The sequence below is a fragment of the Pangasianodon hypophthalmus genome, chromosome 8 (genome assembly GCF_027358585.1).
Source record: "Pangasianodon hypophthalmus isolate fPanHyp1 chromosome 8, fPanHyp1.pri, whole genome shotgun sequence".
NCBI lineage: Eukaryota > Metazoa > Chordata > Actinopteri > Siluriformes > Pangasiidae > Pangasianodon > Pangasianodon hypophthalmus.
Window position 1 is genome coordinate 11,100,120 of NC_069717.1, and position 26,995 is coordinate 11,127,114.

The 26,995-nt window shown below is 39.2% G+C and overlaps 1 protein-coding gene across 1 annotated transcript in view; it reads right to left on the bottom strand.

The window, feature by feature from the left end:
• faf1 (Fas (TNFRSF6) associated factor 1) overlaps positions 1-26,995 on the bottom strand; it is a 72,910-nt gene that overhangs the window by 21,308 nt on the left and 24,607 nt on the right. The window contains exons 7-13 of the mRNA XM_026914895.3: positions 19,698-19,803; positions 13,557-13,643; positions 8,531-8,626; positions 5,363-5,486; positions 5,199-5,262; positions 3,994-4,075; positions 2-156 (exon numbers count right to left, since the gene is read on the bottom strand). Coding sequence (XP_026770696.1) covers positions 2-156; positions 3,994-4,075; positions 5,199-5,262; positions 5,363-5,486; positions 8,531-8,626; positions 13,557-13,643; positions 19,698-19,803 — 714 coding nt within the window. The remainder of the gene's footprint in view (position 1; positions 157-3,993; positions 4,076-5,198; positions 5,263-5,362; positions 5,487-8,530; positions 8,627-13,556; positions 13,644-19,697; positions 19,804-26,995) is intronic.

Genomic DNA, 26,995 nt, shown 5'->3' on the forward strand with positions numbered 1-26,995 from the left:
CCTGGCTTTGTTAGCTTCTTTAGTCACGTCCCAGGCCCATGTGATGAAATTCTGGCTCAGATATGACACTATGGACTCTGCACACATCATTTGGGAGCAGAAGACATTGCTGAGAACACTGTCATCGTTGTGGAGGTAGATGGCCAGCAGCTTTCTCTGAGGAACAGAAAAACAGAACAATAAATATTTCTCATTTATAACAGTCAAGGTGAAGGACTTTCATTTCACTATAGCCCCTACAGAGAGTGCCAACCAATGAAAGCCAAAGTCTCAATGGGCCTATGAAGACATTGCTTTCTCTAAGCCCAGCTCAGCGTTCCGCTTATTGTAGGAAGGTTTTAAACAGCATTGCTCTGAACACGTCGCACTAGCATCCATATGCAGACACATAACCCCCAGCACCCACGGAGGCCAAATCAAGAGTCAAGCTAATACCCAAACCAAATCAAATCAACACGAGGTAAATAAAACTTTCTTCAAAGGTGCCGGCGACAAAACAAAAAGCGAACAAATCACTTTATTTGTTTTGCATCAAATGCCAATGCCCTTCCTCTGCGGCGCAGGTTAGCGGAGAGTGCTGCACACAATATTGACGGACACTGGAATCCGCACATGTTTACACCATCATGCGACAGACTGAGCAACTAATTAAAAAACAAACACCGTCTCAAACATGAAAGGTTTCCCAGGACGATGCAGGGGAATAAAAACCGCCAAATTACAAAACATTGGACGGTTTTCTCTCACTGACCCCCTGACGTTTTCTCTCAGTCACCGCTGAGGGATTTCCGAGCAGCGCGGTGTGGAAAGCAGGTCTAGCCGAGACATGAGGGAGAGTGAAAGGAGAAGAGAAAGTTGGGGTATACAGTGGTGTGTATGGAGTGAGGGCTAGAGAGTGCTGCTGTGTTTGCACAGCGATTAGTGCTTTAGAATAAGCAGCATGGCTCCTAGTGGGAGAGAACTCGGGCCTCTTTCACTTCTTCAATTCATCACCCTGAAAAGATTAAACACTCATGCTGGGCAGACAAGCAAAAGCAGTCTGGACAGACAAAGTTTTACACACACACAATATATATATATATATATATATATTACATGTATGCACATACACACACACATATATATATATATATATATATATATATATATATGTACACACACACACACACACACATACACAGAGCCTCTTCTCTCACACTTGTTGCCTCCAACGTTTTCTTCCAAACCAAAAAGAAGTACGTACAGAGTGTGAGAGAATGTGCTTGCCTCGAGCTGTGAAGACGTTTTGACCTATTGAGGCTTCTAAGATTTCCTGAGAGGAGTGAGAAAAGGTATTCTCTCTAATAACAGTCTTTAGCTAGCTCCCTACATTTCACACCCCTCTATTAGGACCGGCTCCTCCTCACCACTTTCATCACATTGTTGTGCCGCACTCTCCAAGCTCATCTTTTGTGGGGCTTTTCTTAACCTGCAGAAATCAGGGCTCTGTGAAAATTACTAGGTCTGTGCAAGGCTAGAAACTGACCCAAAAGCTCTCGTCCAAATCCTGACTTCCCCGCACCTGCTCATGATGGCGCAGGTAGAGGGGACGAATGAGATAAAGGAGGGAAGAGGGAAGGAAAAAGGGAGGAGAGGAAAAGAGGAAGTAAACCGATCTGCCTTGTGAGCGGACGAGCACTCATTTTCACACACAGCTGCCGTCCGATAGTGTTCACTTCCCAAGGCTCCTTAATGGCGGGCACTCTAAAACTGCCAGCGGCAGTTAGGCTGCTCCAAGGATTAAACCTAAAACAAAAACTCACTGCCAGGAGACTCTGCACCTCGAACACAGCTTATTATTATCTGCAACATGAGAGTGAATTCTCCCGTAACGGCACTCAGGCCAGACACACCAACTGAGCCAGCTAATTTACAGCAAAAAAAAAAAAAAGTAAGTGTTTACATGCAAAGGCATTCTGCATTCAAATGTACACTAAATAGCATAGACAATCCTTTAAAACCTGTTTTATTGTCATTTTAGCACAAGGCTTTAGTGTCAGTGTTGGAATAACACCCAAAGGCAGAGTATAAATTTAGCACTAGAATTAATAAAGGGAAAATTGACACTAAAGACTCATTTTCAGACACCTGCACATCTACTCATACACAAATCTGTTTCCTTTGACAGATATCTATTTTAATGCACTGCACACAGAGTTGAGTTGACGACATTTTTAATTAGTCAGCACAGTGCAGAGGGAGAAAGACACTGGGGGAAAATGATCGGCCCCTGCAGCCTGCAGAAAAGCAAACAGTGGAAATCGAGGATTTCGTATTACTGCCATCACATAACCTCAGCCCAGCAAATACACACGTCCTGATCGATCACTTTAACAGATGCCACTTGGAGCAGTGCAGGAAAATAACAGTGATCAGCTATTATCTAAGCATGGAGGTTTGGTCACTATAGATGCAGATATACACCTCAAGCATATAAAAAAAGGGCAAAGACGCTGATAATAAGTTCCACTGTTATTAACACAGCCGTCAAACAAGATTGAAAACCCATCCAGAGGAATTTCTTTTTCTTTCATCTGCCCTTATAGCTCTGTGAATGCAAAATCGTGTCTCATGTATAACTGAGGCGCTGGAGGAGCAATGAATTTTGATGCGCGTCTTTGTGTAAGCGAGAGTGGGGTTACTGTGATTAGCTGGACGTTAAGGGGATTTGGGAAGAAGCCTGCTTGCTGATGGGTGGCCTGATAGGGGAGTCTTACTGCTGATCCCCAGGGCTGAACTCAAGGGCCCTCAGCATTTTCATTAAGGTCGGATTGGGAGCATCTCTGCCTCTTCAGAAACACTTCATCAAATGTAGTGTTTTACTTAGTGATTATCTTCGCCAGCCTTTGAGATCATGACAAGGACACCCACACGCACAATATATCCGTTTAATGAGCAATCGGAGGAGGACATGGTCTTTTATCGGGGGACTGGGGTGAAAGTTATTACTAGTTGTCGAGGGAAAGCAAAAGACTAGAGAGGAATGAGAGAGAAGAAATATAAGGACGGAAGACTGACAGGCAAAAAAAGGCAAAAAAAAAAAGAACAGACGAAAAGAGATAGATGTGAAATGGAAAATGATATAAAGGGTCAGAACACTATTTTTTCATGTCGGGTTTATTTTCACTGACACTGTGTACAGTTTCCTCAGAGAAAGCAGCGGCCATATTGAGGGCACTGCAGGAGTTCAGCTGGGGAGCGGGCAAAGAGCCAGTCTAGCCTCCCCCTTGTGCTCCGAAACCCCCCTAACATCTTGCTGCTTCCTCCCTGTCTAATAAAACTGTAATCCACACAAGCTGTCAGTTGATACAAGCCTCCTTTTGAGACCGCGGCCAGAGAAGCAGCACTGAGCCGCTATAAATAAAGCTTCATCTGTTCAAAAGGGAAACAGGCAAGTTTTAATGGGGAATTACAGCAACGAGAGGGATGCACTGTCAATCAAACCATCAGCGATGTTTATACACCTTGAAAGGTTAGAAAACTCCATATGTGTGAGGTGTAGGGACTTAAAAAGATTTTATTTTTTTTCACTAAAGTTTGTGAAACACAGCATGTGAGTCAGTCTCTTTTTTTTTTTTTTTTTTTAAACAAACTCCGACCATTGCTTGATAGGAGCCACATTACATTACATGCCACATTACTAGAACTCTAGAATACTAGAACCTGCATTTATTTTTCAGCTAAATGTTGTTATAGAAGAGCATGAGCTGCAGTACTGAAATGAAAACTGAACCTTCTGTCATTCAGCAGAAAAATAAAGTAAAGGTTTTTGCTGAAGTGCAAGTCAGTATCACAACCACTCTGTTACCCATGATTACTTTTGTATATATATCCCCATTTATTTAAGTTAAACACCACTTCACTGCCAAAAAAATGAACCCAATTTGAACAGACTGGATGCTACCTCTTACTCAATTTCTCAACTACATACTGAAGCTATCATGATGTACTCACATCTCTGGCTTTGCCGTAAAAGGCCTCTTGAGATGCTGCCTCCAAGGAACCAATGAAGAAGACTGGATGGCATTCTCCATATCTAACACACACAGACACACACAGGTGAGACCCATGAGCTTTCAGACTAAAAATGGTTAGTGAATGTAACGTTCAACAATAACAAGACAAACACTGCCTCGTGACAGAAATGTGTCAAATTCATGAGCTTATTAATTTGATAAATCTTTCTCAAAAGCCATTTGTATATAATAATTTTAATACACAAAGTAATCCAATGTTCCTGCTCTTTAGACAATATGACTTGCTGCCAATTAATCATTTTTATTCAAGACACAAGTCTCAATCAGGGACTGAATTGTTATACAAGATGGCAGCTTTTCTGCACAGCGAATGATGTGGAATAAAAAACAGTACATTTAATAAATAATAATAATAATAATAATAATAATAATACAAAGGTAGATCTAATCTAAAACTACAGACTACATTCCTAAATTTGAATATATAGCTTCATATAATATCTCCAAATTCATAGTCATTTTATTATAATTTGTACAAGAGTACATCAAATATAATTAACTGCATGTTTCTACAAATATTAAAACATTAAAAAATATTTGTTTTCATTTTTTCCAGCAGTCTAATTCTAATGTGTCTGTTTTTGGACATCCACATAGTTGAAATGTGAATGCGAATAATTCACAGAATTCAAACTCAACCAAATATCATGATTTTCTGAATATCATATTCTTAATCTAGACATCACATCTTTTCTTCACGTGCTTAAATAGAACATTCAATTACAAGACTGCATTACAGAGAATTTTATATTTCATATATGGGCATATTTTACCCATCAGAAGATCTAAATCTAGATGATAAAAAGTAGATTATCAAAATTAGGAAAATAAGAATAGCCTTTTTTTGCTTGTTATGTTTCTTATTCAATAAGTAATAGGCTTTTCAAACATTTTCCAACATTTCTGTACATCAGTATAGCATAACGTTATAAATTTAAACTGCCTCATATTTTCTAATAATGGTATACTGCCATCACACTAGATCAAACATATAATGATTCACATTTAAGTATTTAACAATAGAATTGCCTCTAAATAATGTAGCGTATGTCCTGTATTTAAGATAATTTCCAAACAACCTACAGTAAAAGTGTTGAATGCTGACTTGTTCTGCAGACTCACCTTGATGAGAACTCGGAGGTAAAGTGCAGTAAAGCATCACCCTCATTTTCACTGTTCTCTGGCACTGAGAAAACAGAAAAAAGGACAATTCATCTTATCCTGAGATACATTAAGCCATCAGCACTGATGTCAATCAAAGAGAGGAACTGGGAATTATAATTTACTCATTGGTGACTTTCGACAACTCGAGCTTCCCATGCCAAAGATTTCAGACTCGTCTACTCCAAATTCAGGAGCGTCCTCAAAGTCGTCTCCTTCACTGTCGCTGACCATGTGAACATCTGTGCACTGTAACGTAAACAGTCATCTGTTCATTGACAGCATTAAATCGGTTTCTATTTGCATTCCTAAGACTAATTTTTGCTGTTGTATCATGTATGCTCTAATCTATTTTTAAAACACTGGATTAAAAAAAAAACAAGCTATACTTGTATTCCATTGACATCCAATGCCCACAGTGGAAAAAAAAAAGCCACAAGCTTTAGAAACTCTTGGGGATTGTAGTGTGAACACAGAGCAACTCAACTGTGACTACATCATGTATGTTATGCCGCCCATACACGCAGTAAACACACTTGTGTTCCCACGATCAGCATTGTGAGGCAGTCTTGGTCCACCCTTTACTAAATCAGGACAAGTTGTGTACAGGCCTAAATAATTGTGGGAGGCCCCTTGCCACAGATTAATTTAGACGTTCTAATATCCGTTTTCTTACCAAGGCGCACATCTGGTAATGAACGCAGTGTGGTAAATGTGCAAAAAAACAATACACAGCTGGTAGGGGCAATACCTGTGTTTTCCTGAAGGAATATTTTGGAACAAGTGAATAATTCTAAAAATAAAACTAGATGGAGAATAGGTACTTACTTTAGAGTGGACTGACTGCAGTCACAGTATCTGCTGGTAGTCTTTCCCTTTATACTAATTTCAAACTTTATGTATCAGGTACCTTCCAATACCAGTGTCAGACATTACAGCTACAAAGTAATTAATTCAGCTGGATTCATGATGAAAGCTAATGGGGCTTTTCTCACAATTTTCCATTTTCCAAAAGTCTGTGAGTATTTTTACTCCAGCATACTATTAAATATAAGAGTAAAAAAACTAAATATTATGTTATAAACTGTTATGTGAGACAAGAAGGAATTTTTTAACTCACAGGAATGGTGTATTTTACCACACATGGACATCTGTAGTCATAAGTTACAACCTGTTAAGCGACTTTTCACAGAAGTTAATTTAGAAATAATATCTTATTTTAAACTACAGTACTGTGCAAAAGTCTTAGGCCAATGGATAGAAATGCTGTAGAGCAAAGATGCCTTCAGAAATAAGGAAATTAAATGTTTCTACATTAAAAAAATACTATAAAGAGCAGTAAATGAAACAAAGTGAATATTTGGTGTGACAGCACTTTGCTTTACAAAAATTGTAGTCTCAGGTACAATTTGTGCAGTTTTATAAGGAAATTAGCTGGTAAGTTTTACTGAGCATCTTGCAGAACCAGCCACAGTTCTTTTACATGCAAAACCCAGCCACCTTCATCGTTTTGTTTTTTTTTGTCTGAAAAGTGTCTCTTCTGTAATATGCTGCTTTCTTTACTGACATACAAATATTTTTCTGTAACATTTAATTTTGTGCTGGAAAACTAATGTTTGGAATTCTAAAATGTTTTTTGTACTGACTCTATAATGTAGAAGTCATAAAATAAAGATCTATAACAAAGTTTGTACTAAAAAAAAAATAGAGTGCTTAAGACTTTTGCACAGTACTGTATATTATCTCAAGTTAATTAGTAGACCAATCGTCATGTCTGTTACTTAGCAACCAGAGACCCAAACACCATAAGTTTAAGTCAATGTTAATGTGAAACTTATCCCCACTTAATATAAAATATAATACAAAGAATGTAAAACTCATAGAAAACAAAGCTGCTAATTAGCATGTTGTCATCAAAACACAAATGCAGTCAGATGTTACAAGCACCTCAAGTATTAAGTGGCTATTGTCTTGCCATATAAATAAATGTAAAGCCATGGTGTTAGATGTTGCTACTATGCAAGCCAATGTTGTCTTCTGCTAACAGTATAAAGGAAAATCTCAACCACTATTAGCATTGTTCTAAAGAACACTTTCTAAAAGATTTTGACCAGTTAGGATGCTTAAGTAGTGCTGGAGTAAAGATAAGAAAAGATATAATAAACTGTTATGCTATGAGCTGATTCTGTAATGGCTACTGTATTGTAGTACAAAACATACATTCGGTTGGCAGTTGGCATACCTACATTTTTGTCTCTTTTATCAGATACATATATCACATAGGTATATTTGGAAGCTCTGCTCTACCCTGTCCATTAGTGGAAAGAGACCACAATTGGACCACAGCTAAATAGATATTATTTGGTGGTCAATTGTCAGCACAGCAGTGACACTGACATGGTATTGGGTATTGCAATGGTAGGACTGTATCAGGTGCAACAGTATAAACACCTCATCATCACTGCTGGGTTGCCAGTCCACTGACTAAAAATATCTAGTCAGGCAGTTCTGTGGTCAGAAACTGACCAATGATGAAGGGCTAAAGCACAATCAAAATAAATGCACCACAAGAAGTGTTGGAAAATGCCAAAAATGATGCTGTACTTAACACATTCGTACCAGCACCACACACATTATCATGCCACTACCATGTTGGAGTTATTGCTGTGCTGAGAATGGTCCACCACCTGGCCAGCAGTGAAGGAGGAGGGTAGAGGAAGGCCAATAGCAACAGATGGACTACAGTCTGTAATTGTAAACCTAGAAAAGTGAACTACCCTGAGAAGCAGACGATTATAAGTACCAATTTGTCATGATTGGATTCCCAGAAGGATAATGATCCAAAACATATGTCCACACAAAAATGGTTCCATGCCCACAGAATCTAGAATTTGACATGGCCATCCCAGTCTCCTGACGTAAGTTTTTAGGCTGATGGTTTTCTTAGTCTGTGACCTAGTGAACCAGTATCAGGAGGTGTTTATTGATAGAGACTTCAAAGCACTTCTCTAAGTCGCTCTGGATAAGAGCGTCTGCCAAATGCCATAAATGTAAAAGCATTAATTGGGACACATGGTTTTGCTTTTAAAAAAATTTACCAAGAGTACCATTAATTCTGGAACTAATTATATAGTATATTGTGCACCTGATCAAATGGCCAGATATAAACTAGGACTACCAAAAACCGAAGGTGTAAAGAGATTGATAAAATTTGACCAGAAATTGATAAAAAAATAAAAGTAAAACCAAAATTAAATCAAAGGTGTCGCTGAGTGAGTGTTTTTGCATCACACCTCCTCAGTTGGTTCCAGAGTAGTGGCTGGAGATGATCTCCTGCACACACTCAGCCGATGACACGGGTAGCTGATCCCAGAGGAGGCCAACGTCATCTACACACAAAAACAACATCATAGTCATTAGCTACACAGCAACACCAAGACGCATGCATAAGCAATCAAAGCCCAAGCACAAGCCTTGGGCTTAGAGACTGGAAACACTGGGGGTAACCAATCAATATGTTAGATGACAAGGCGCTGACAACAGGTGTCCAGGGTCATGTAACCAAAACCATACCCTTTAAGTGAATGTTACTTAAGTATTTGTTCACAGGCTTGGTTTTGATTGAATTGCTTGAAATAGAAACTTTCACTTTATCATTGTTCTCCATGGAGGTGAACAGGAGTTATATCTCTGATGATTTAAAGAGCAATATTTCTATCAGCTGATCTGCCTGCAGTTAGAAGATGGAGGGGTGGGGTGGAAGTCTGGTTGTCTCATTAACTCCCCATCTGCAGTGGAAATGTCAGCAGGCCTGCGCACTACAGGGACTCATTAAGACCTGTCTGCCCCTCACACCTCCCCAACACTGCGAAACAGAACGCTTCATTCTCTCGGCTCACATCAGCTTTATCAACACTTACCTGCCATTATGGTTTATCGGCTTTAGCGACACTCACCTGCTCGTTTTCGGGACTCGCGTCAGCTTTCTCAACACTTATGTGTCTGTGTATCATAACTACAGAGCAAGCCTAATTAATTATATTGATTCTGAAATCAGCTCTGCCATCGGGCTGTCAACTAATGATCTACCTGTACAGAAAACGTCCATCAACCTACATAAAAGAGAAAAAACTCTCCCCAATTCATGCTTATGGGTTTAACTAGTCAAAAGCTAGCTGATAGGCTGACTGATTCCCACAGGGAGAGGTCAGATCCAATGGTGCAAATGAGAAAAGAAGGGATGGACAGCAGACAGCATGGGGTTGTAATCAGTCCTTTTGTAAAGTGCTTCAGCTAACATGGGCCAGCTGGGTGCTGCAGAATCGTAAGATAATTACAGCAACAGCAAATTAATTGCTCGGTTTGAACTGGAAATATATGAAACCTACATTGTGATTTACTTCTGTTTTGAGCAAAAGGTATCCAACATCCTAACAAATGCTCTGTCTTTTTTTCAGGATTGTCATTGTGAATAACTCAGTGTATAACTGGAAGATGCACTAAGAAGTGATTACACTTGAGTAAAACAGTTACAGGGGCGTGTTGCTGTGGCCATATTAAATTGAACAGGACTTTGCAGTTCTGCTTCAAATGGATGACTGCTCGATAATTACTCTCCTCCCTAAGTAATCAAAAACACAAGAACACTGGCTCTGGCTTCTCAAAAGCAGGCTTCCCCTCCTACCTTCATAAGAGTTTAAATCAAGTTTCATCACTTCACCACACAATAGGGATTGAAAGAAAGGGCAAAAGGAGCCGAGTATATTGGAGACAGAACATATGAAGTAGCACCCTGTTCCATACTTAGTGGTCCATTCTTCCTCTTGAGATGCTGTGAGACAAGCACTGCTGGCTTGTTGTGTGCTCAGGAGCCGCAGGCTACAGAGAGAGGTCACCCTCCCACCTCTTTTCCTGAACCCCCGCTCCAGCAGCACACAATGAACTCTCCTCCCTTTGGATTCTCTTAATTACCACTTGCATCAAAAGCTCATGCACTGGGGTGCATGCAGAAGAAGATTTCTCTCCCTCTCTCCAAACAAACCTTGCAAACTACCTAATTCTTTTACTTTTTTTTACTTTTCCATTCTTCTCTTTGAGTCTCTCTATCTGGCAGTAAGGATGAGATAATTGCTGTGGACAGCTGCACTTGTCTGATCTTGAGCCCCACCAACACCTCACCCGTGTTCTTTCAAAGGAAGGCCACAACAGACTGTGGACAGCGAAAAGAGAGAGAGGGAGAAGGGAGATGGAAGAAAAGAAAGAAAGAAAGAAAGAAAAAAAGAAAGAATAGTGACACCCCACCCGAAACACCTGTTGGGGCCTTGCAGGTTGCCAGTTGTGGAAGTGGCTGTCTTTGATTTGGCTGTGTCAAAACTACATTAAGTCAAACTACTCAAACTACATTAAGCCCTGCATCACGACTGGGAGCTTTCAGTCAGCTCAACAGAAGCCAATAATCATTGCCTATTAGGCAACAAGAACTGTAATATGGGCTGAAAGGCAAAGCAGCTGGGGGAGATCAGAAAACTCCAGCTTGAAGCTTGGCCTCAAACACCACCACAACATGCAAAAGGACATGTATAGCCTGTTCAAAGTCACATGGCACAGGCAAAAAAGTCAGAAGCGGTGGGTATAGTGGCGAGAACGTGTATGAGGAAGTGTCTATCACCCTGCAGACAGCAATCTCAACTCAGGGCTCTGGGCAGCTTAGCGCTGAGCCCTGTCGCTAAGGCAACCAACAGGCCCAATAAGCCTCCTACTCGAGTCCACAAGGTGAAGATCCCATAAAAGGAGAGAGGCATATAACCCCTCGGAGAGCAGCCGCAGTAATACATTAGCAAACACCATGAAACACTGGATAAATGTCAGCAATTATGGTGGAAAGTACTCTAATAAGGATGTACCAGAGGCTGTCAATCATTCCCTCAGGTGTTTCATAAGGCTGTCGGTCAGAAGTGAGCAGCAGGGAAGACAGAAGTGAGCTGCGGTGTGAGCTCAGACAGAGACATAACCCTGGATCACGTTACACTTTGACTTGAAAATGAAAGCTAGCAGTCTGTTAAAAAGTGTTCCTCATTGGTAGTCCTCTGGAAAAGGTTAAAAGTAAAAACAACAGCTTAACCCACAAACCTTTTCTTTTGTTACTTCAAAATCACTTCTTGTTTGGGAATATTTTATCTTAAGAAGAGCAATAATCAATATGACTCAATGTTCAATAATGCTGGATCGAAAGTAAACACATGATATACTATGTTTTTCTCAGCTCAAACAGAGCGGCAGTAACAAGTTATCTTTCTGCATGAACATACTGGACAGTTGAATCAACGCCACAGGTAACAGGGCACTGCCAACAAAAATGTTTGTAATATCATTCTCCTACTACATATGTTAAAATAAGCATCTGCTGATACATTTCAAACAATTCAAGAATTAATGTTTAATGCCAATAAGCTAATGGACTGGATTCCTAGAGGAAGAAATGGCCCATATCATATATTACCATGTGAAATGGATTTTTTTTTTTTTTGTCATCTTTAAAATATGTTCTTCTAATCTATCTTTTCATTCTATTCTATTTTTCTAAGTATCAACTGCAGCTCAAAATTAATAATGTAATTGAATAAACAGACCAAATGAGTTCAATCAAGCCTTCTTCTAGCAAGTAAATATTTGTTGAGAAGATAAACAGATACTAAATGATGTGAGTGCAGAGTTCTCATACTCCCAGCAAAACTTATTTAAGAAAAATATTTAATTTTAACTATGTTTATCTAGATACAAAGTCATAATAAAACAACTAGAAAATAACTAGGTTTAACTAGATATAATCATAAAGAAATCATTTGATGAATAAATTTGAGGAGGGAAATCTCTGACTAATAAACTGACTATCAATACAATTTTTTCCTCCAATTTATCTATCAGTGAGAATAAAGAAAGCTAGAAAACAATGCAAGCAAGCAGCCATTGATTCAGGCTTCTAGTAAATGTAATTCTAAGCCGTGGCTGTGCTGTGTATTGGTACAAATCCTGGGAGATGAGACTGGGTTAATGAGATATGCACAGAAACAGCCTGTCTGCCACAGAGGAGCTTTTCGCTTTAATACATGTCCGGTTATTTCAATATGAGCCTTGGCCATTATTAAGGGCCAATGTTTTTAATATCTTCTCCTAGTCACCGTGGTGCAAGGTGAACCAGAGATGTGGCCAAGCATGAGCCTGCCTCACATAACCTTTTACCAAACAGAGCCGGCATTAACGGTTTAATGTGGCCTAAAGAGTATTCATGAGTGGCAGGCCTCTTCACTCAAGCCAAGCTTGTGGCTTCAGGCCTTGACTGAGCACACTTCAGCCCCTGAAGTGGCCAGGTTGAAGTGGGCAGCTTCTGTGGTAAGAGGGTGTATACTAAATGACCTCATTTCTGCTGTGCTTTTTGCTACTAGATGACCACTTCACACACACTTAATACTCAATACACACAAAAAAAATTAAACAAGTAATGTATATTAGCCAAAAGAAAGGACATGTTAAAAAAAAAAAAAAAAAAAAAAGAAAAGAAAAAAAAAAAAAAAACATTCATTCATTATCATTATTTGAATGCAAACAAAGCAAAATTCAGAATGAAACCTCAACAGCTTCACATAGAAGGGTGCGTTCTGTTTAGCTACACTGTTTTCAGAAAGCTCACACAGATACATAGATGTCAAATTTAGGGTGGTTGGAAGAAGCGGACCTCAAACAAACTATTCAGGAAAAAACTCTGTGCATTTCCTTTGAAACTAAAAACTAAAAAGTTAATGAAATAAGTTTTGCTATATGGTTAAAAACTATTTATTTATTTTTTACAGTTTATTTTACTGTTACATATTAAGGGTGTTCTCTAAACGTAACTGGTAAAGTGCATAATGCCAATTGGCACAATTAATGAGAAAAATGTTCCCATGGTGTTATATGGCTGATTGTCCTGGTTTCTCTGAATTTAGTGTTAAGGCATCTTCTGATCAGTGGGATTGTGTGAAATTGAAAGGCAAGGAGCAATGCCCGGGGTGGGAAAGGTCAGTGACACTCTACTACATGAGCTTAAAAGTCCACAAGCAGAGGACAAGAGGGAAGAAGATCTGTGACATCTTAATTAGTCTCCTATCGGAAGATGCCCAAAGCAAAACAGATAGTTAAAAAGACAAAGTAAATTTCTTTTTATTTTAGACATTTTTTTATTAGTATGCAAATAAAATAAATTCAAACAATGTGTTTTGATGGTAGTTATGCTCACAAAGTTGACATGGACTAATCACAGGATTAGAAGAAAAAAAGTCTTACCGAGTCATCTAAGGCTGAAGCAGGCCAGCCATCCCACTGCTGATGTCGTACTGGGATGTTTGTCAAATCAGAGATGTTCCTCTTAACCTGAGAACAGTAAGCACAACCACATCATGTGAAAAATGGTTAACCAACATATTTTGCATGGATTGCCCACGTTTCTAGGCAAAGAACTGCATAAGCAGCAAAAAGTAGGTCGCATCTCACAGGGAGGCACGGTTTGAAAAGTGAGGGATGAAATGGGAGACCAGCATTCCGTGGATACCTTGCTAAATATCTGATGCCCAAAACCCAATCTAAAATGGACAGTATTGCTCTTTGGAGTGTATCTGCACTTAATAACATTGCGTGCTTTTAAACAGTTCGCATCTGCTCTCGCCCCAAATGCCACTGTTGGTTTAAAACCCAATGCCAGTCTGATGAGCAGCGGGCAAAGGTGATCAAAGCGTGTGTCGCTTGGATCTGGACTAGTGCAGATTTGACTGCATTCCCCCAGAGAACCCACTGTAGAAGCAGAGCAAACTGGCCATTGTGCTGAAAATCCCATGTTGCACATGACCAAATCCCAATGCAGGCACACAGAGTGGACATGGAACCTCAGCCAGGACACATACTTGTGTCAATGGAGGCAGAAAACTATGATCGTCATATCATGGCTGGAAAAACAATGTATATGAACTGGAATCTGGGGTGAGACTGCGTGGAAAATGTTTTAGTAGTGCATTAAAGCAATATCTCTTTGCTAAAAGAGATAAAAATATAGGTTTCACCATAGCAAAGAGAAGGTAGACTGCCTTTTATGCTAATTCAGAATGTATAGTGTGTACGCCCAAAGGCACGAGTCATGAGAGCTTTGGTCATTTACATACACAAGAAGTTCTAAAATTGAGTGCAGCATCTCAAGTTAATGCCTGGCCCACTACAGACACTTAAACAACCAGCAGCCCACACACTGGGCTGTGAGCAATGCTTTATGAAGTGAGCAGAGGTCAGCCAGGTTGGCCAGTGTTATTACAGAGTGTAATATCTGTGTTTGACCAGAGGGCTACAGGGATTTGGCTGCCCAGGCCTGACCGGCAGGCAGCAGTGAACACCCGCGCTCGGCTGTAATGAAGCGTTTGGGGTTAGAGGGCATCTCAGCCCAGGAGAAAGAAGAAACTAATGCCAAAGCAGAGGTCCTGGCTGAGAGGAATTTAGCTGTTCAAGAACACGAATCCTCTATGGGGCTCTGCCATTTCAGTGCTCACTTCCCTAGACCTCTCTTTATGAGCACTACCCACTGTCAATATTGCCTCTACTTCCTCTAGCACAGGCTGTCCTATCACGATAAAGATCCAAATAAAAGCTGTTTATTAGTGTTTGATTTAGGGTTTTAACATGGATGCAGGTGTATCAGATTGCAGAAACATACTGAAAAAGCTAAATCAAAATACTTTCATGTGTGGAAGAGATTTGATGGCATATTGGCCGACTGAGAGGAATTTTTCAAGGGCTGTGTGAATTAAATTGAAAGTGAAAGCCATTTGCCCATTGCTGCTGGTATATTCACAAACAGCAGTCATTAGCTATTCATGAGCAAGGAATTTCACCTCTTTTACTAGACAGGAGCTTTTGATATAAAAACACACATTACAAAACTAAATGGGAAAATCTCTTTCCACTCTCTCTTCTCTATATATACAAGGAAAGATAAACAAGCAAATCTACGATATTTATTTACCACTGATTCTTAAATTAAAGAGATATCTGAATGAGATATTCTGAGCAGCTGACATTTGTATCATGTCCTAAAGCATTTTTCTGCAGGCCACAATGAGGTTTGATTAAAGCATAGCAGAGAAGAGCCAGACCTATTAAATTCTAGTTGCAGTGACATTTCATTTTAAATGTCAAAATACACTCTTCAGCAATGGGGGAAAAACTGCCATGCATTGGGAGGGAGAAATGGGTAAAAAAAAAAAATGAAAAAGGCTGACATTATCTCATAAATACTGTGTGATCTCCTAGATAAAGACATTTCAGCTGCCATCAAGTAATTCCCTCTTCACACTGTACGCAACACCAGGGATTTGTATTGTACATATTCACATTTATATAGTACCATTTTTAAAAATCCAGAAAAAAATTCTGCACCATAGCAGATAATTAACCAATATACACTGTGTATTCAATCAAGAAATTTTGAAACTATCTTTCAGATGTGTATAAATGTTCGATAATAATGCTGTGTATGAAAATAAACACATTTAAATGCCATAGCCTCTTGTCTTTTACTGCCCCCTAACTGACGGAACCAAAACTACACTATTTCATATATCTTATTGGACATTACTGGTTTCTTCGCTTTTCTTTATTTCAGTGGTGCAGCAAGTGTGTGTGGCATAAAAATTAAACATGCATACTCAATGTCCTATTGCACATCCATATATCCATATAGAAGAATACAGAACCTGAGGCGATAAAGCATGTTATGATTGTCTTCTACTAGGACCATATTGCATTATTGGAAGTCTAATAATACAAATTGGAAATCTTAAAAAAAAAATTTTTATAAATATCTAAACTAGTGTACATTTTCCACTCACTGGCAAATAAGTGCATCCAAGCACACACACACACACACACACACACACACACACACACACACACACACACACATTAATGATCCAATCTCTCTAAATGCCAAGTACTGGTAATCCCTGGCTGGAGAGGAATCAAAGAGAAGAAAAGGTTGCCGTTAAACAGTCACAAGCTCTTCACCACCAGATGCCTTTTATTCACACTCTTTTACTCTCCATCTTTCTTTTCTTCCTCTCAGCTTGTCTCTCCAGCTGCGGGAGGAAAAAAAAACAGCAGTGACGGAGAAATCCCTGGGACAGCTCGTCTGGTCACGGACTGTGAAGCCCGATCGGCCGGCCCTATTCTCGCCACCACTTTTCTGGCAAACATTTGCTCTGAGGCTTAGCTCGGGCCGGCACTTAGGGTTTGGGAATGCCAATCAGAGGGAGAGAGAGAGGGGCCCGGGGACGAATGGAGGCAGGGAAAGGATGCGTTCCCTGGGAGCCACAAGGCAAAGCAAGAGCCTTTGGCAAAGACAAACAAGAGGACACTCTGAGACTCTCTCTCCTGCTATTGATATGCACAAATAGAAAAGCATCGGCTGGTCTTCAGCAAAAAAACAAAAGACCAACAGAGAGAGAAAAGATGTCTCATGGTAGCCTCCATATGTAGCTGCGTGGTGGTGAATAGGCATGAGGGCAAAGCTAGGATTCAGAGAGCTCTGTGTTGCTGTTTTGTTGCTTTTTCACACAGGTCTTTATGGACAGTGACTATAAAAAAATCCTTCTCTCAAGAGTAACTTTTTAACATCAACAAAATGTTTAAGAGGAATATTATGACGCCCTGCTAAGCTTTTCTTTTTTCTTTTCCCACATTTTTTGCGTTATCCTATTTTTATTAAAATACAAACAAAATTTCAAACCCTTTACTAATTACCATCAAGAGTGGAACAATGTTCCTAAAAGCCTAACCACTATCACAATGCAGTATACACTTTCATAATGTGAACACAATTCATGATTGTAGTTACACACCAAAAGGCTTCACTATCACAAGCAAGTTCTGTACATATGTGTTCTCTCCTACCCCAACACCCCCCAGTCCTTATACTTCTTTCAAGCGGTTTCAAGCTGGAAAGCCTGAGGACTACTGCACAAGGCTGGAGCAGTCCATTTGATTCAGCTTTGTCCAGCAAGGCCTGGACCTCCTTTCGCGGCAGGCTGCCCTCCCCAGTTGTTGTAATCTCGGCAGCAACACTTAAGGTTCACAGTGGGTGCTCATCAAAACCATCTGCTGGGGGAAGGGGAGCGCTCGCCGCTCACACTTTAATCTCTTCAATTAGCACCATTACAAACCTGTCAAATAGTCTGATTACTGTAATGGTGACCAGCACCATCAAGGCGAGCAAGCGATGCTATGAGTATAGAGTTTGTTTTAAACCTTATAATGGAACGAAACAACACAGCAAGTAAGGGCAAGAGATGTTGAATATGTATTGACCCACAGTGTCATCTGTAGTGTCTTGCTTAATTATTTCATACTTCATGCAAATATTAAAGTCATTTAATATATGAATTAAATTATTACAGTATTAAACAAGACGTCTTGGATGAGTTTAAGCAATGCTGCCTACATCTCTTTTAATTTCAGTTACTTCTTTCAAAATTCTGTGCGTATTAGTAAACGTATATCTGACATTTCTTAATCTACAAATGCATTATTGGACTTTGCAGCCAAAAACTTCCACCATATTATCAATATCTTCTTCCAATTCAACATAAAAACAAACACCAAACTCGTCTCAAATGAAGTTTAAGAAAACAAATGAACATCACAAATGTGTGTTTCTTTCTGGCGGCAGTGTGTAGGCCCAACGTGACTCCCCCTGCACAGGAGGGGGCTAAAGCAGGCCGGTCAATCAGTGGGGAGCTTGTTACACTTGACGTAGAGCGTGCTACCTGCTGTGAATAATTAATGGAGGCACTGGCTAAGCGCGGCATGCAGGTTACTGGGGCAGGCTGGGGAGAATGTGAGGGAGCCGAGGGTGGGGTTGTGTATTTGGAATGGAGGCCGTCGGGTTTTGTGCTCCTCACACACCAACTTTAAATACTTCACTGCAGTCTGTTAAATGAAAACTATGAAAGACTGTTGTCCATACAGGTCCAATGCGAGAGGGAAGGGAGTTGATTAGCCATTGGGAATGGGGGTTTTATGGTGCGAATCCACCTCCTCCTCTAAGTAGCAGCTCTGGCAATAGCAGCCACAGTGATGAGTGAAAGGCAAACACAGAACTGGAGTCCTCCAACATATTGATGAATATTTCATCTGCTTCCAAATCCACTGTTTAATTTCACATCGAGAAATTAAGCATCTCCCTTGCAGCCGTACTCCACAAACACATTCCCCCCAAATGTCTCCCCTATAGGCCAATTTGTCCTGTGATCAAACAGCTTTGGACCATTTAGGCAGACCGTGGCTGTGTGGACAGACTGGAGAGAAAAAGCTGACCAGGAGAGAATCTGCTCAGTCTTATCCACATGGCACACAGACATACTGTTCAGAACTGCCAAGCCAAACTAGAATCATGTAGTGACTTTTAGGGTTTTATGGGGAAATGGGGAGAGTTCCCACTCAAAATTTGGAGTAAATGTGTTATTATTGTTAAAAACAATTTATTTAAGACTTTGTCTGTGTGCAAACATATTACACATGAACTGAAAGCAAGCTAGAGATGCATATTTTGTATGTATTTTATAGTAGCATATTTTATATACATTTTATACGTATTTTATAACATATATATACACATATACACACACACACACACACACACACACACACACACACACTAAAACCCCCATATCAGTTGTTTTAGTTATTGCGCTTTCACTTAAACGTGGTTGAGCGTGGTCTGAAAAAAATGTAATTAAAAAAAATTTAATTTAAATTGTGCACCGTTCCGAGTAACGTGATGAAATCTCATGCGGTCCCACCCGGGACGTTAATCATCCCTCTGTCCAGCGTATCCACGCTGTATACTCTACCCACCCATTAGTCACTTAGTAACCATCTCGGGTTATCAGATCAACTCTCACGACATCTCAGTGCTTCAAGTGTTCAAGTAACCTTTATTTTGCTTAATAATGGTCCCAAAGTGTAAGAGTAGTGATGCTGGCAAATTGGATGTGCCAAAGAGAAGTCATAAAGTGCTTCCTTTAAGTGAAGAAGAACGAAGAAGAAGGGTGAGTACAGTACAATATACATTTTAGAGTGAGAGAGAGACCACATTCACATAACTTTTATTATTGCAATTGTTCTATTTTATTATTAGTTATTGTTGTTAATGTCTTATTGTGCCTAAATTATAAATTAAACTTTACCATATGTACAGTATATAGTGGTTGCTACTGTTTACCGTTTCAGGCATCTGCTGGGGAGCTTGGAACCTATCCCCGTGGATATGGAGGTCCTGTGTGTGTGTGTGTGTGTAAATGTATGTATGTATGTATAAACACACACACAAAAGCAAGATCCAGTGTGAAAGAGATGTGGAGATCACAGAGGTGTGTGTTGTTCTCTCACCTCCTGGATGGTTCTGCTGCCAGGGAAATTGAGGCTGTACTCTCTCTGCGCTTCCCGGTGGCTGACGATCAGCAGGTAGTTTTGATTTAATGACTCCTGCTGGACGCTGCACAGCAGAGGGGAACAAGAGAAAAAAGTGAAAGTGAGTTAGAGTCAAGCAGAGGGACGAGTCAGGGCTCGCATACTTCTTCTCCCTGCCGCGAGGAGAGCTTCCCTCCATTTCCCAAGAGCCTGTGTGCTCAGACACGCCCCAGGTACCCTGCAGCTCTTGCAACCTCACCACTACAACCACAGATACCTGCTGCCCGTCAGCCACAGCTCAGCAGGGGGGTAAAGAGCTAGGGGCAATGCTATGCCCCAACACACCTCCATCATCAGGGCCATCTGGAGTGCTGCACCATTATACTGATCTGAGTTAAGCGGCCTAAACACCTCACAAAGTGCCAGAGGGCCAGAAAGTGAGTCATAGATTCATGAGGGACAGCTAGTAAGCTCCAACAGAGGCGGCAGGAGAGCGGGACGCTTGTCTAATCACAAAGAGTGGAGGTCAAGTAGTATTTGGAGCAAACGCCCTGCTTCTGCACATGAATATGAATCAACATCTTAGAGACGTGGTGGCCAGCTAATCATGGTTCAAACGCAAGCGGCAAGCAAGAGGAGAGTCAGGAATTAATGTGTGGCATGCACATTAATTATGCAACCACTGCCTTAATCTGAGGAGCTTTGGACACGCTTATGTTAACAGAGGCTCACATTTACTGTAATGACAGCATATTTACATTGACTAAAACTGTGGAATCAATATGTAAATGTAATGTTTGTTGTAGCTAACAGAGAAGATTGGAAATTGGCACATTTGGAGGAGCAAATGCATATGTGATGATGCACAGGCTGTAGAGCAAGAGCCAAGCCCGAGCTTTTTCAGACAAAGGTCAAAAACATAATAATACCTGGGTGGAGAATTATAAGTGGCTTTTCAATCGGTATTTGGTATGTAATGATAAAGTGTAAAGGGTTTAATGGCTGATAAACCCTAAAATCATAACTGAACAAAATAAAAGAAAGAAAAATAATCTGAATTTGGAACTTCAGCAAAAAAAAAAAAAAAAAAGTTAATTTAATTATATGTAAATTAATTATAATTATAATTCAATTATAGTAAAATTAATCATTATTGTAAATTCATAAGCACCACATGTGAAAAAATATATTAAAATAATTTAGCATATAATAAAAGTAATCTAACAGATACCTACATTTAAAAACATTCCTCCAGTCAAGTTGATATTTGAAATATATTTAATCTAAAGTTGAAGGCTATGAAGCATCCCAGTCCTACATTTAATACTGCTTTTTCCATGTTAACTATTTTAGAGAGAAAGTAAGCAATCCCAGCTCAAACTGAGCAGTAGTATTTACCCAGATTTTTTTTCTATTTCCAATTTTAAAAGTAATTTAATATCATATCTGGGTCCTTGTAATATGTTCAGCTTTTAGATCTTGTGGTAGCCAGCTTAACCATTTTTCAGAAGCCTGACCTATATAGAAACAACAAATGGTCGGTGAGGATTAGAAATAGCAATTTTTAAACATATAGGCTTTGCCTCAACAGTTATGGCCATTATCCTAATTCCAACATTCCAACATGCTACATATTACATGTAGAAAGGTTCTAATTCAATAAGTATCTGTGTTCTAAATTAAAATCGTCTTGTGGACCATAATTGCAAATGAAAAGATTCCAAAAAAAAAAAAAAAAAAAAAAAAAGAGCTTGTGTCTGTTATTCCACTAAAATAAGGCAGTACACTCCGGGCCATAAACTACTATCCAAATATGGTAATGATATGTAATTTTTCATCAGCAAGCTAACAGTTTGATTCTATAACCATGTCTCTTTTCAAAAGAACCAAATTAAGTGTTTCACAGAAATTAGGGTGAATATTTATGCAATTACAACTTTTAAGTTTCTTATTTCATATTTTACTATTAAGTGATATATATTTATATTATGTATTAAATATAAAACCAATTAAGTCCATTTCAGTTTCAGGCTATAACACTACAATATATGGGAAAAAGTGTGCAAAGCCAAGAACAAGAATCTGAAGCAAACCAGTCTGGCCATTCACCTCTAACCTCTCTCATCAACAAGGTGTTTCTGCCTGCAGAACTGCCGATCATATTCTTTAGATGTTTTTTGTTTATCGTACTATTCAGTGTAAACTCCAGAGACTGCTGTGTATGAAAATTCCAAGTTTTTTTTGTGGGGGTGGTAATGAATTGCAGTATTGCAGTCTGTTTTGTAGGTAATATATGAGCCATGAATCTATATTACAGGTGTCCTAATATAAGAAAACAACAGATACCTGTCAGTCTGTCAGAACTATTTTCCATGGCCATGGTATAATTAGTTATAGAGGACAATATGTTAAGTTGTCTCCTCCCAAAAGCTCAAGCAGCAGGTTAATCTGTTCAAGCTTAACAAAGTTCAGCCCTCAGAGCTCCCATCAGCACCTGGTCCTGAAACCCCCCACCACCGCACGACACACTCTTAGCCCTTACTGCCACAGGCGAAGCTCCTCATAGACCACGCCGGAAATAAAATGTCACTGGCTGTTATAGACAGAAAACAAACCTCTGTGTAAATGAGGAGCAGTCTTAACAGATTTTATTTACAGATTAAGTGCCTAGAGTACCACAAAGGAATAGCCTTCATAAAGCCTACGTCTCTCATTTCCCTTCTTTAACTAACACACACAAAACACACTCGGACTCTGGTAACAATTACAATCATATATTGCATCTTATTTCATATCAAGTTAACTCCTAAATGATATTGCTTCCCTTGTTGTAATAAAACAAGTCCACATACTAACTGTTGTTAAACAGTTTATTTTGTGCCAGTCCACCAGATTGCTCCAGGCCTCCGTATCTCAGCAGAGATCAGAGTTTAAAAACTGAGATAAATACCAAATGTTCAAAGACCCATTTGTATTTGAAAAATCTGGAGTTCAAATTAAAATAACCTTAGACACACACATCATCTGGAAGCAACAGAAATAGATGATTTGCTTTAAATTATTCAGCAGGCTCGATTATTTATGCTGGAGATTAACGCTTTGGATAATGCTCCATTTTTTGATATGAGAAAGGGAGGTGCATGTTAGCATGGGCGGGTGTGTTCATTATGCTTGGCTCTTCACTGGATTTCTGTAACTACCTTGGACAGAGTCTCTCCTGAAAGTCTCACAGACGGCACTTTATTTGCATTCAAACAGAGGAGAGAAATGAGCAGGCTCAGAGATGCGCGGATATGTTTGATTAATCTGTTTGGTGACGGCGAACCGAGATGTGCTTTGCGGTAATTGCCTACAGTGGCTTTTATTTGTTAAGTAATGTCCCATTTTCACAGCCTGCACCCAATTATAACAGCGAGGCGCCGCTCGTGATGATGAACTCTAAACAAGCTGAAAGAGTAACGGCTAATTCGCATGCTTTCACCTTCTGAGGATGCAACTGACACGAAACATTTAATGCTGCGCATGCCAGAATTTCATATTAGTAAACATATTCAAACTCATCAACACTTTTTAAGGATGTGACTTTTCAATGGACTCTTGTCTACAAGGTATTATCCGAAACACTGCCAGGTAGTGAAGAAAGGCAGTCAACAAACAGGTTTTGGGTTTAAGCTCCAGCTGCGCCATCTGCTGCCCATGGCCAGACACCCAGGAAGAGGAGAAAGGAATGATGTGTGTTCATACAAATCTTTAGGACACACAGTGCTACTCTCAATGTAGCAGTATTGACTATTCTCAGTATTCTTCGAGCGTTTTATGGCACTAGACACCAATGTAGTAGCTCAAATGTATGCTAGGGCATTAGATAAAGAAGTTAGAGAAATATAAAAAATATATACTAATTACTTTCAGGTTGTGCTGATAAAACAGATTTCACTTAATAATTTCCTTGTAGGAGCAAGCAGCTTAGTCTTTGGTAGTCATCCTTTCCCAATTATAACTAGCTAAAACATGGTAAAAGGTAAATATTCTTCTGATATGAAATTGATTGGTACATTTTTGAAAGATAGCCCAAACCACAACCTAGATCTCCTTTTTGTGGTATTTACACACAAAAAAATGTGATATGCAAGAAAGTTGTTTAAAACTTTTTTTAGTTTTAATGAATATTAAAAAAAGTCTGGTATAACAAAAAAAATATATCTGGTATAACAAAAAAATATATCTGGTTATGTTTGCAAAACACTAGACCTAAGATGCTATCTTCAGCTCAATTTTATTATGCAGGAATGTTTGTGCTCCCTACAAAGGGTATAACAGAATGGTGTATAGTGCACTGCACAACTAACAGAAGGCCATTTGGGTTTAAACCATAGAAAAGAGCAAATTGTAACTTGGTATAAACACATTTCTGAGTAAAACGTACACACTGTTTAATCTATTCTTACAAGAATAATTTATTCAAAAAGTTTCTTAAGTAAATGTAATAGAGCCAGAACTTTTCTACACATTTACACAAAACTTAGGACTGAGAAGTCACCTTGTTTAAAATAAATTACTACCAAAATACACGCCTCCACTGTTCTCCTCAGCTACATTGTTGCTCCTTGTCATGGTTACTGCATCTGTCTCTACAGCACTGATCATTTTTCAGACTTACAGCTAACACTAGTGTGTTTGGCAGATCACACATGCACGCTCCTGCACACACTCGGGTGCTGCAGTGCCATTATTAATCCGATATCTTGACAGCAATAAATATATGATTAATACTGCAGCCGCAGGAACATTACAGCCCAGCACATCATAACACCCATGACGCATCATAGACGCTCTGGTCATAACCGGTTAGTGCCCACAGCTGCAGGTGCTGGTCCGGTGCAGCAGCAGGCGCAAAGCTCTTTCACAGCTCCAGAGGAACATCTCGCAGTCTCTCTATCCGGGCGTGACAGTTATTTATAATGGCAGCTAACAGCTTGCCTGCTCACTCGGCTGGAGGTCCTCTCCTCATTGCCCCGCAAGGCAACACGCTTATTGGTAACAACAGGGCCACTTACACATCCAACTCCCATGCGCGCGCACACACACACACACACACACACACACGTTCTCTCCATATATCCGAGATCCCACACTGACTCTACAAAAATAGCGTCTAGGAGATAATGAAGCGCTGAGGCTGGAGATCTACAAGGTTGTGGTCACTGGAAAGTGTGCCATTTAAAGTGAGATTACTGAAGGATATGAGGATTATGTTCCCCAACAGCTGGCCAAGAATAAAACACTCTAAAAGATAACCAGTGCTCTGGCTAACTGGGGGGTTTCAAGCAAAACAACTAGTCAGATTTTCAAAATGAGACACAGTGTCCAATGTCCAATGCACAGTGTCCAAAATCTTGGAACAGGAAGCATTAAAACCTTAAACTAATAACATTTAACAGTACTAACACTGAACACACTTTATTTTAACAGGCCATACCTATGGAAAATGATTGCACTGTTTAACCCTTAAAATGTTTTGATGGCACCCGCTCCACATCAGAATAAAAATTTACCAATGCACCAATTTTTTTTGTTCCTGGGTACTGAGTGTTATTTCCTAATTGCTTATACTGCAAAAGGATAGAAAATGGCCCTCAAACTTTTCTTTTCTGACCAGGACCTTGGTATTTTGAAATTTACCTATTTTCATTGAGAAAATGGACGAATTTGCATCTTTTCATTCACATAAAGTCAGAAAAAAAAACAGGTAAATTTCAAAATATACTGTCAAGGACAATATAACAAGAACATAATGGGTGACTTACAATATAATTTTATATATATATATATATATATATATATATATATATATATATATATATATATATATACACACATATATACATACACACACACACACACACACACAATATATATATCGTAAATCTAAAAAATAAAAAACTACTCAATTCTAAATCTTTTGTGGTCATTTCTGTATAATTTTAGTATAAATACGTTTTAATTTTGATTCATATGTTGTTTTTTTTCTGACTTTATGTTCGCCCAGTTTCTCATTGAAAATAGGTACATTTCAACATACCAACGTCCTGGTCACAAAAGCAAAATCTGAGGGGATTAGTAGCCATTTTCTGTACTTCTGAGGCATAATCAAATAGAAAATAACACTTACTACCAGGAACAAAAGCTGTATTACATAGAGTTATTTGGCATAGAGGATTACTTCCAATTTCTTCTTGCCAGTGATCGGTGGCTTAACAGGGAAAAAAATGCAGCTGCAAATGTACTCATAGCTTCACAGTTTAACAATAATTTTTTTTGTTTTGTTATTTTGTTAAGACTATAAACAAGTACTCTGAGAATTTTTGTTTATTCGCTGTTAGATTTTCAAAGCATAAGTTAGTCATTAAATAAGTAGCAGTCCAAAAGCTGTAAAATCAATACCTTTTGACCAATCATCCGCTTTATTATTCAGACCCTATACTAATCATAAGTCGAGTCATTCAGCAACATGTCTGTATGCGTAATCAACTTAACTGTGCTTAAAAAAGATATGACACCACATATCTATTTGAAATTTTTACTGACTATTAAACCTAGGTATTGAAAATGGGAAAAAATAGGTATAGACCTCTAAGGATTAAGTCACTGCAGTCTGAGACTAATAACATTTTATGGATAACATATAACTAACATTCCATGCAACAACCACTTTTCTACTATATAATTCCAAGTTTCTAAAAAGCATATGTTGAGGCACGATGAGGTCAGGCTTTACTTAATTACGGTAAATTAAGTAAAGTTGGTGATTATTCAAATACATTCCCATGTGTAAATCTAAATGTCTAAATGTCTAGATTTAACAACCAACTAACAGTCAACCACCAATAAAGACTACAATTATAGTACAGCAACACAAAATTCTGATCCTGACAGTTCAAGTTACAACAGCATCAGGATCTAATCAAATGTTTAACACCTGACAAAAGAGGGAGAATATGTAAATGTGACTCGTTGACATGCTCTGAACAGAGCATGATTATCAAAACATTATGTTAGAGCGCATTATTAACTTTCCTCTCGTGTCTGTTCACACGTCGGAGTACAGTGTCCACACAAGTCGACAGAGACGCCAGTTTACACACAGCCACATGTCGCTACATCGCTGGCGTCTCCCGCTGGGACTAACAGCAGCTCTAATCAACACAGATAATTAAACAGACACACGCATACACATAATACACACACACAAATCTGATGTCCTTCTCACACCACTG